Genomic DNA, 11712 nt, shown 5'->3' with positions numbered 1-11712 from the left:
AACCATTACAAATTTTTCAGGGGGGTTGGACATGGCGCCGATTCGTGGTATTACGTGATACATTTATACGAGACAATGAGTTGCGTCACTTTTTAATTATAGCTGTTTTATCAAACAGTAACAAATTAATAATTAGAGCATGACATTGTTCTGTTAATGTAGAGACAACTGTATGTACGGTTACCCGCACAAAAGAAATGATCTGTCCCACACCAGACCACCACGGAAAATGGCGACTGTGAAATAGATGGAAGACGAAAGTAAGAAATTATTCAATGCAGCGTTTAAATTGTGCCCTGTTTCCATCCACACCGCTCGGAGGTAACGTTTGTTTGTTTTTAATCATTTTATTGATGTCTGTATAGTGAGTAGCGAGGGGCGATTATCAGTAGCTAGCTATAGTTTAGCCTGAGGAATAGGTTTTGGTATGGATCAGCCTTAATGGAATGGTCTGCAGCTCCAGCGAGCAGCATCCAGCAACACAGCGTGAAATAAACGAAATGCAGTGACACCCTTACTGGACATAGTGTTTTTTCTCCTTATGTAGGTACATATGTAAACATATCATAACTACTGTGGGTTGGCATATAACTGAACTAACGGTACTGTGTTGAAAGTTTTAGCTCTGTACTAAATCCACAACCGGTCATCAAAAACATTACGGGGTCCATCTCTTTGCAGTTTTGGTGCTGCTGTAGATGTTAGAAACACCTCTATATGCCACAGGAGTATTCACTTGGTATGACACTTTTATTGCCCTTCAAATCCAAGACCTCTCACTCCTGCGACCTTGTGGCGTTATAAATGGCCACAATTAATCATCTGAGCAAAGTGTCATGTCGGCTATACATTTAGCTATATTCATTTTGTAGTCAATCGATGCTGATTGAGCCAAGAAGTTAACTCTTGTAATATTGTGACTACAACAGTTTACTTTTACATCAAACAAGCAGATCAACCAAGAACTGCCAATTGCAAACTGTAGCTTGTTAAACGTTAAACATTCAAGAAAATATTTGTCTTGTAAGAGGCCTGAATGTCACTGTTACGCTTCTTTGCTAAAGCATGCCTAAAGTTGTAGTCTAATGATCATCTCTACCAGATGGTTAAACATCTTAACCATCACTGATTTAGATTTGATTTTAAGATTCTAGGGCTACAGCTGATGATTTCATTTATTGATTAATCTGTCGATTATTAGCTTTATCACTTGGATGATACAATGTCAGAGAACACTGAAAAATTCCCCTTACACCTTAAACCCTAGGTGATGTGTTCAAATAACTTCTTCTGGCCGACTAACAGTCCAAAATTAAGTCTTGATCCCCAAAAAATGTAAGCCCCACTAGCAGCTTTTAAAGCTATTTCAAGTGTAATCCTGCAACTCGCTAGGTTCGAAAATGGCTAACACATGACCAAAAATGGCTAACGACATTACTTAGATATGCAGTATAATGAATATATAACACAATCCAGAAGTGTATGAAAGATCCATCTACCATTGTGTTGGTGCTACAACAATCATGGGGATAAATGCTGAGCTGAACTATAAACCAATTCTAGCGCAGTAGGCATCTGCGTCGAGGCCACTGGAACATCTACCACAGAATCATAAATACAATCACTACAAACTTTGCAATCAAATACGCGCAAGACAAGGACACATTCCTGGTAAATTACTTTGTATAAAATTAAGGATGTCTCTTCTGATCAGCTTTTTTAGGCCCTTAACCTGGTCAGATTTTTAAATACTGAATATTTGCTGATATCGAGTCCTGATCCGATTTTCCTAGATGATAGAGTTAGGACGATTTCTGGTTTCTTTGGTCCGCTGTACAAAGGTATGCTAACCCGTTGAACCTACATTTGAAACCTTCTGGCAAATAAAAAGTTGCCTACATTAGCAACCTGTGCCAACGGTGTCAAAGCAATAAATCCAACTTGTATTGCAAGCTGTGTTGGGCAGGAGTGTCACCAGTTTGCAGTATTTTCTGTTATATAAGTCGCTCTGAGCATAAGTATCATCAGTCAAAAAATGTATCATGAAGAGGAAAAAAAGCCTATGGACTATAAGTCACATTTATTTAGAAATGTATTGCATAAAACCCAAGACAAAGAACAGACATTAAACTGGTAAGGCAAGTTATTATATATACTATATATATATATATATATATATATATATATATATATATAGTATATACACTTCAATAACATATTAAACACGACAGCACACAGAACAACAGGCTGAATAGGTGTCAGGTATGTTAACGTAGCACATTAACAGTTATTCAGCTATACAACAGCACTAAGAACATACCTAGGAGGCTGAATATGCTAAATTAACATAACAAGCCAGCAAGTCCAACAGTCAAGTTACCGGTAAACAAGTTCACCAAGCTCACGATCTTATTCCACATCACTGAATCCATTCAATGTTTACTCCTTAGTTCATGTCAGTCAGTATGAATTAACATTTAAAAACATGTTAAATTATAAATAATTTTATATAAAAGTCACACCTGAATATAAGTCACAGGACCAACAAAACTATGAAAAAAATGTGACTTATAGTCCAAAAAATACGGTAACTACTTTAGTAGCTAAAGTTAAATCTTTTATTGACCAAGTAGTGCTGGTTTTGTACTGGTGTCACCTCCAAATACAGGCATGTATGTTGTGTTCATTGGCTCCATCGTAGTAATCTACAACAGAGCTCAATAGTGTGGTTCCAGAATTAATAATTCAGAATTAATAATCCATGAGCTCGAAGAATGTGAAACAAAAGTTTCTGCTCCTATAGAAGCTAGAAATCCCTATGCAATCAACCTTGTTTTAAGAAAACACATGTTATTTGCGATCTTATGGAGAAATACTAGCTGGTGACTCCGCTATCATGGAAACGCACCAGCAAACGGCTAGAGCCAGCTTTTAACATAGAAGCCTATGATCGTTTGTGTACACAGTCTTGAACCTTTGCCTTTTTTGTTGTTTTCACAATATTATGTAGCCTAGAATCACGTTTCATGGTCACAATTCATCTCGTAGCCGATTGGCTTGGTTCCAGGTTTAAGACTCTTTATATAAACCTTTAATGAAACGTCAATAGAGATATTAAGCAAGAAAAATCTTCCAAAATCAAACTGAGTTGCTACACAACTTTCTCATTAGTCTCAGTCACCTAGACGTAAAAATGTCGGTCGGTGTTAGGCTTGATATCAAATCAGTTTGAAAATGCATACCGTTTTACTAAAACCAAAGTAACTAAAAAATGTCTTCAGCGGAATACATTCAACTTAGTGCAGCTAGCTTTTTTGTAAAACTTACTACTTCTACTTACAATGGTGTAATAGCTTTAATATTTAGTTACCAAAGTAAACCACAAGTCCACTAAGTTCTGTATGAGATTGCAAGTGGATGTTGGACTGTTTTTGCTTTGTAGTTTGAAATAATTTCACACTGCTGACATTTTAGACGTGTTAATGAGAAATGCCAAATTACTTACCGAGTTTATGTTGTTCCGCAAATTGTACTAAACTGACGTAAATGATCAGAAAAAGGTGATCTGGGGGACTGCCAATACCCAATCAGTTATAAAATGCTCGTATCGGCTCCAATTCAGTACTTCTTGATATGGACATCCCTAGTTTCAATTGAACCTTTGGGATAACCGTGGCTTTTGTAGTCAAACATGAATATCTAAGAAGGCTTTTTCTGTTCTTTTTTTCAGGTCATGGCAGCTGAAATGTCATGTCTGACAGGTGTTGATGAAGATGACAAAGATGCAGATCCTGATATCAATGCTCTCACACTCCTGCAAGAGCCAGTGAGAATGGCACAAGAATCGGCCTCTTGCACCAATTCTTTTGGCAAGCCTTCACTGAAACAAAACAGTGTCTTAGATGTTCTGTCAAACACAGATATGTTGTCTCCAGTTGGCCTGGGAAATGGACCTTCTTCGCATCAGGCTACACAAGCGCATGAACTCAACAGCATCTCCACAGAGAAAGAGGAAGAAAAGAGCATCACCCCACTAAAAACTGTGCAGGAAATTGACACTGCAGGAATTTGGGGATTTGATGTAGACTCACCTGAAAACTCAGTGGATAATTTTAGTGGTGCCAGTGACCTTCATTGGGATCCTCACAAAGAGTTTATGCAGTTTCTTTGGGAGAACCATGGTGATTCCCCTGGCGAGGAGCCTAAAGATGATGTCCTACCTGCCAATAGCCAAAGGAGAAGGAAACGGAAAATGGACATGGTTGTCATGGTGGATCCCTCAGAAGACCTTTACCCTGATCTGAGCCACAAGTCGTCTGAGGATTTGTCTGATGCTGAAGACCAAGAAGACTCTATACCTCTCCGAAAAGTCAGAAAGTCAAGGAAGTTCTCCCAGTCACAGTCATCACCAACAGGGAAAGTTTCTAAGTATCCCAATGGAACTGTAAATGCCATCAAGGGAATTCTTTACAACACACCTGCAAGAAATTCTCATGAGAATAGTATAGGTCATGGGCTTTCACCATTGAAGGGGAGCCTTGCCATGAATTCCCATTCAGAGGACAAGCCATCATGTTACCCTTGCTCGAAATGCAAGCTTATTTTCAAGAAAGAGCATCATTTGCATCATCATATGAAGTCTCATGTTGACTCTCCAGATATTTCGCCAAAGCCTTTTATATGCCGCGAATGTGGACAGTCCTTCAGACAAAGTGGTTTACTTATTGAGCATATGTCGACTCACACGGAGAAAACAGCAAGACTCCAAACGGAGAAAAAAGCAAGACTCACCGAAGAGATCAAATGCGTGAATGACCAGAAGAAAGAGGATAAAAAGCTCTTCTGTCCTCAGTGCCCTTTTGGTACAAACTGCCCAAACACATTTGTTAAACACGCGAAAACCCACGAGAAGGACAAGAGAAAGTTTAGATGTGACAAATGTAGCTTTAGAAGTCTGAGTGAGAGTGATCTTAGGAGACATAACATTATGCAGCACACAGTAATTACTGTTACAAAACAGATCCAGAATGATAAATCTGGAATCTTCTCCTGTAACATTTGTTCTTATAGAGCTTTAAGTGAAAATGTTTTTAGGAATCACCTTCTGCGTCGCCATCAACAAACCTTTGAGGAATACGAAGCTGCACAGCGTATTGAGGAAAATGCACAACCACTTAATGAGCAGCACATGCCTACTAGTAAAACTCCTGTTGAAGATGCAGAGTTTACGTCTAAAATCTCGATAAAAAATCAGATCCCTTCTAAAAGAGCTTGTTCGCCTAGTGAGTCCAATGATATTTCAGACCTATTCAAAAATAGCAAGATAAACAGAGGTCTCAAGTCTCAACTAACAGAATCAAAGCTCGATAAATCCATCAATGTTCTCCTGTCCCGACAAAAACATGGAAAGAAAACTGCAGAACAGAGGAAGGAAAGCAATAATCACAGCACATTTGTTCAGGATTCCATAGGAGACAAAGATGGCTCTGATCAGTTGCCAGGGACATTGAGTGTCAAGGTTGAAGATTCAGCTATATCCCCAAATGGGCATAGGGTGTCATCCAGTCCAGCAGAAGGAGATCAGTCAACAGTCAGAAAGTCACCGTCTAAAAGAAAGATGTCCACCCCATACCGCAACACCTCTGACCAAGACTCATGCTTCATCTTACCAAAACCTCTGCCCAGTCCCAAGAAAATGAACCAAGACGAAGAAGAAGTGTCAGACAATGACGAAAAAGACATTTTTCAGTTTAACGATACAGATGGCAACACTGATCCTTTTGACAATGGTATCAAGAAAGAAAATCAAAACATCATTTATACCTATAGCAGAAGAATGTCCATGAGGGGTGCTCTGCAGGCGTCTAAAAGGCTGTTTGAGAAAATTAAGACTGAAGATGAAGACCCAACAGAACCTGAAATCAAAGAAGAATGCATAGAAACGGAAGTCTTTCAAGAAACCTTTGACCCCCACCAAATACCATTGAGGGAAGACTTTACAGAGGATTTGTCAGATTTGGAATTGGATCGCAAGAACTGTCCATACTGTCCTGCAGTCTTTGAGTCGGGTGTTGGATTGTCCAATCATGTCCGAGGGCATCTTCATAGGGTTGGACTGGCCTACAATGCACGCCATGTAGTGTCTCCTGAGCAGGTGGCTTCTCAAGACAGGAGGCCACGGATTCGAAGGAAAATTTCAGCGATCCGGAGATTGAAAAAAGGTACTTGCATACACATATTGCATTTTCTTCTATTAAAGGAAAAGTGCTTTATTGCAATGTTGCTTATATTTTTGTGACTCTGGCCATTAGTGCTATCCATTATTATTGAGAGTTAAACTTAACAAGTAATTGCTAACATTTTGGGATGTGGCATCTCCAGAAAAATAGGTCCACTGGGGCAACAAACAATAAAGGGTCAGACAATCAAACAGCTTGTAAACCCTAGAGTAGTCAGATTTATTTTAATGACAAGATAAGAGCTATTACTAAAAGAATTGCTGTCCGTCAGTTTACAGATTGACCTCTTAAATCCACTATTACTTGATGTACTTAGCACAGTTGTGAACGCTTTGATTTCTATAAAATTAAAGATTATTAGCGACATTATTGGTGTTCTCAACTTCCGTTCTACCTCCAAATAAAATTGTGTACCTATTCTGGAAAAACTCCACTTGTTACCAACCAGTATTCTTGTATGTTGCCCCATTGGACCTGTTTTTCTCTAGGCACATGCGAGATCTTTGCAATTATTTTGGTAAGTTCAATGTTCTCATGACAGATGAGAACCAATGGCCAACAAAAATTCAACCCAAGTTTTAAACTGGATTTAAACTGTAGTTTTCCGTTATATGTGCATTGACGTTTACATTTATCATGTCATACTTGTAATGTTTGTGTTTTGGATTTTTTTTTATGTTTATTTCAGCATTACAGTTGGAGTCAGAATCTGAAACTGTGAAGAGCATTCACTCCTGTCCATTATGTGGGGACTCATTTGATAACAGGACTGGGCAGTCCAACCACATACGAGGCCACCTCAAAAAGCTTGGGAAAAGCTTTGCAACAAAGAACAAATCCCCATTATTTTTACTCCGGGAGTTGATGCGGGACAAGAAGGAGTTCCAGCGGGCACTTCAAATTCTGGGAAAGAGACGGAACCATTTCCAATACAGTGCTTCATCAAAGCTTTCCACCGTTGATCATTTCATGCAGCCGCCAATCGGAATCCCAAAATGTAATTCTATTCCAAGCGCTTGCACAGATGCCAGACCACTAATGTCCACATTTTCTTTAGTGGAAATAGAATCTGAAAAAAGGCAACTAGAGACTAAGTTTGATGTTAAAAATTCCCTTTCTGGCACGACTGCCTTGATAGGAATTCTGAAGAAAAGGAAGTGTCAGGAAGACAGCAGAATAAAGGGGTCCTCTCAGATGTCTAAAAACATGCTAGCAGTTTCTTCAAACAGTGAGCACTGTTCAGGCTCAAGAGTTGCATCTTCACTGCCAAAATCTATATGTGGTAAGTAACATCCTCATAGTAGTAACCAGTAGGTAAAACTGAGGGTGGAATTTTCCTGAAGTGTTTAGATTAATTTTGTACTGTCTTTAGAAGTTCTGTAATTCTCGTTATACTACTATTTAGTGGAAAAAATATGAAATGTCTTTTATGGTGGAGTCTGTGATTTGGTGCGGTGCATTTAATTTAGAGTGAGCACTGTGCTGGACTCTAAGAAAGAAAAAGCCTTTTAAATGCTACAATGCTTGTCAGCAACTGGTCACATACGTTAACTTAGGAGTCAATTTGGCTTCATGTGCTCTGATTAATATGGAATGCAATTAACCCACCAGTCACAGTTTGTTTTAATGAACACGCAACTCCTGGCAGTTGCTCTTTGACTTCCTCACCAATGTTTTTAAAGAAAGAAGTATCAGGAGTAACACATTTATGCCCCATGTGAAGACTAGATAACTATTACTATATACTTGGAAAAGTAACTGATAAGTATTTAAAGAAAGTCTAAAGTGTTAAATTTGAGAGTGGAATTTGGTGTAAGTGGTAGCAAAACTCACATTAAGGCCTTACATCTACAGCAGCTGCTTTGAAGCTGAGTACTGAACATCAGATTTCTATTTGTTGTTGAAGGGCGGTGTCATCAGCATAGAGGCATAGAATGACATTGCCAAAGCACTTTCAGATTATGTGGCCAAAACTGACAAGCTTGTTGCATATATTAATTACAAAGAATATCGTCATGTTTGACTTGTCTTATAACTTTCATGGCAGAAGAAGGAGTTTGTAAAATAGAACAAAGACAGAACATGTTTCAATACATTTCTTACACCGTTGGATTTTTTATAAATGATAAATTTGCCACAAAAAGGGAAGAAAGGACCTGTTGTTATTGAGTCCTGTAGATCAACACCACTAACAAATAAGCACAATCATATTTATGTTTTTGACTTATATCTGTGTCTTGGTATTTTTTTGTTGTCTTTTCACAGAGAAAGGTGAATTCAACAGGAAGGTGTGCGTCCATTGCAATGCAACTTTCCATAGCGGAGTTAGCTTGTCTAATCACCTCCGGGCATATGCAAAACGAAAAAGGACAGCTGTACTTGATGGAACCAGTAAGTGTCATCAGCAACCCTTTGAGTTAAAGACAAAAAGAAAACATCCACCGCTAGGACACAGAAGCAGTTTGGGGTACAAATGATCCGAACGCAGCATGTGGGTGTTACGATTGCACAGCAAATAAACACATTGGCCTTTGCAGAGGTAAAAGTTCCCTTCCATTACAGCAGAGACCCGAGGTTCCACTTGGGATTGTGGTGTCTCTGGCTTGGTTGTGCGTTCCAATGAACATAATGGGCAGAGTTTTTGGGAGGTGGGGAAACCAGGATAGGTTGTTATCCTTGTTGCTGCACCAGCAACATCGTACTATTTGATACTTCTTCGAATCAAGAAAGATCCAAGTACTTAACAACTATAAATATAGAGTTTTCAGAATTGTCTCTGTACCCAAATACTTTGAATATGCAGACAGGAAAATGTTTCAAGACTGGCCAAAAATTCTCTGTGTAAAACACAGACCTGCCTTTAGACACAGACCCAACACATTTTTATATTCACTGCTTCTCATCAAATGACATAATGTGTATCCTTATACAAACTTATTTCTATTATTGACAAATGGACCTCCACTGTATAGGTATGGGAGCAAAAGTATCAGACTGATAACTCAAAGCATAGATAAAGCCAAAACTGTCTGTGGGGCCAGATACCACAAGAGGTTGTGACGTCCAAATTCTAGTTATAATTAGTGTACCAGTGGTTATTTGTGTCCTCCCCAAGGTAAGGATCCAGAAGGGCATCAGTAAGTGAGATATTGCAAAGATTTTAATAGTGGAGCTTGGTGGGTGCATCCGTAGGAGGGGCAAAGCCTTCAGGGCCTACTTTTCTTGCAGGCACAGATCATCATACTTATATATTGGGCCTTGAGGCACAGAGCCGGGCCATTCACCTCCCTGGCACAAGGCCAAAACATAAGCATGATTAAAGCAAGGGCTAACCCAAACTGACTGAACATCACATAATTGCCAAAACATAATTGCCAAACCTTCTAGTGGTTATCATAGACTTTGTGTCCATTTGAAATGTTAAATTAGTAAGGCTGTAATCTCAAAGATAGAGCTGTGAATTAATAAAGTTCATTCTGTTCTTCAGCATTTGACTGTAAAGCAAGGAGGCAACGCTCAAGGCCTGGCTCCAAAAAGAAGACACTACCCTTACCACAGACTCCAGAGGAAATGTACAGACTCACCTGCAGGTAATGCTTCTATTTAGTTTTTAATATACTTAAAGTGATGTTATTACAATACACTTTTTATCAAAATCAGTGGATATATCCTTACGGTCACCTAGCTCTCTTTTCTGTGTGCGTAAAAAAAAAAATCCAGTGTTAATACACAGCCTCGCCTGTGTAAAGGGAAAACAAAGGAAGGCAAGAGCCACAAAACACTGTTCCGGCCAATCAGCGACAGGCAGCAACAATTGATGCTGGGAGGGAGGAGGGGGGAGGCAGCATTTGAATTTGCCAGCCAGTAGTTCTCTGTCTGTAAATCTGGGGGGTGGAGCTTCTGAAGGAGGGGGGTTGTAGTTGCTTGGCAAATGAGTTCAAATATCATTTTTTGCGCAGAATCACTTACTGCACCTTTTTAAAATACACTTTTTAAACACAGTCCAACAGACTTCAGCAGTGGTTGGTATTTACTTACAAAATAAATAGTGCCTAGATGACTGAGACACCTATTGTCATAGATGGACTCCAGAAATGGTCAAACTGAGTGTGGAATTATGTCACAATCATGCATTGTGATGATCTTGCATTCCAAAAAATACCAGCTGAGCCAGTAATGGGACAACTTAATCCAAACAATTCCAGCAAAAGCCATGTAAATAAAGTGGACAGTGACCCCCAAGGTTTGCAATATGGACACAGACCATGACTTGTTACAGTAGTACAAGTTGTCTTGATAATACGGTTTGTCTGGACACCCAGATAACTCAGTTGGGAGAACGGGTGCCCATATTTAGAGAGGTTTACTCCTCAACGCAGCGAGCCCGGGTTCGACTCCGAGCTGCAGCCCTTTGCTGCATGTCATTCCCCCCCGCCTCTCTCCCCTTTCATGAAAGGCCTAAAATGCCCCAAAAATTTAAAGAACTGTTAATGGGTACATATCATGCTCATTTTATATGTTCTTACTTATATTTTGGGGTTTTACTAGACCATGTTTACATACACATTATTTTTCTACTCGTCTAAATAAACCTGCATTCACCCTCTGTCCAAAACACTCATTTTTAGCACCTGTCTCTTTCAGCCCCCCTTCCCCAAAAAGTCTGCTGTGTCTGGTTTGCAGGAAAAATATAGCGCACCTTTGCAAAGGTAGTTCTCAAACTACTGAGATGGAGGGCGGTATATTCTAATGAGCCTGCATGTGACAAAGGAAGGGGAGCCAAATCTGAATAAATTATTAAAGTTTTCCATGTTATCTAATCAGCCCACAAAAAAACTGACTGGGTTGTCTTATTTCAGTTTGGCTCTCTAGATATAGATCTGAAAGAGTGAGTTTTTCATGATATGTCCTCATTTAATCTAACCCAAAGCAATGTGTAACTTCAGAATTGAGTTGGCCTCTTTTATGATAAAAAAAATATATTTTTTACTGTTTGTAGTGCACCAATGGAAACATCAAAATCTTAACAATGTGAAGCGAATCAAATATTCTAATATGTTAACTGTAGAGACAAATGCCCCGTTGGCCCTAGATTAGGTCCTTGTAAATGTTGTTCAACTCAAATCGGACGGGAGTCTACAGCCACGCTAGCAGACTCAAAGACTTTGGTGCGCGTTCTCGCAAAATTCATTTAGGGTTGTCCCAATGTCAAATTTCAAAGACAGTGAGGGTTTGAGTACACACTTACCGAGCCCTTTCCGTGAGTCTGCATCGATGCAGACTTCACCAAAGGGAATTGCCCACAATTCAAAGCGTTGTGACGTTTACTGCGAAGACCATAGGTAAACAACAGCACGTCCAGAGCACGTCTACAGAGAGCCTGTTCACTCCCTATCTCACTGTACCAAACCGGAAACTTCCAGCCTTATTAGGCATTCTCTGAGCACAACACATGATCATGGGACGGACTGGA

General features: G+C 39.4%; 1 protein-coding gene across 2 annotated transcripts in view; it reads left to right on the top strand.

Moving 5' to 3' along the window:
- The first annotated feature begins 10 nt into the window (after window positions 1-10).
- The window catches only part of znf644a (zinc finger protein 644a), a 15272-nt gene continuing 3570 nt past the window's right edge, over window positions 11-11712 (top strand). The window contains exons 1-5 of one of the 2 annotated variants that reach the window (XM_034887149.1): window positions 11-260; window positions 3731-6221; window positions 6928-7521; window positions 8505-8630; window positions 9727-9829. In XM_034887149.1, the coding sequence (XP_034743040.1) occupies window positions 3734-6221; window positions 6928-7521; window positions 8505-8630; window positions 9727-9829 (3311 nt within the window). In that variant the 5' untranslated portion in view covers window positions 11-260; window positions 3731-3733. Of the gene's footprint in view, window positions 322-3730; window positions 6222-6927; window positions 7522-8504; window positions 8631-9726; window positions 9830-11712 lie in introns of both variants that reach the window. The other variant, XM_034887148.1, reaches the window with a different exon arrangement.

The sequence above is a fragment of the Etheostoma cragini genome, chromosome 12, assembly GCF_013103735.1.
Source record: "Etheostoma cragini isolate CJK2018 chromosome 12, CSU_Ecrag_1.0, whole genome shotgun sequence".
Taxonomy (NCBI): Eukaryota; Metazoa; Chordata; class Actinopteri; order Perciformes; family Percidae; genus Etheostoma; species Etheostoma cragini.
Note: the sequence above shows the minus strand (reverse complement) of the source record. Positions and strands in the feature narration are given on the sequence as shown.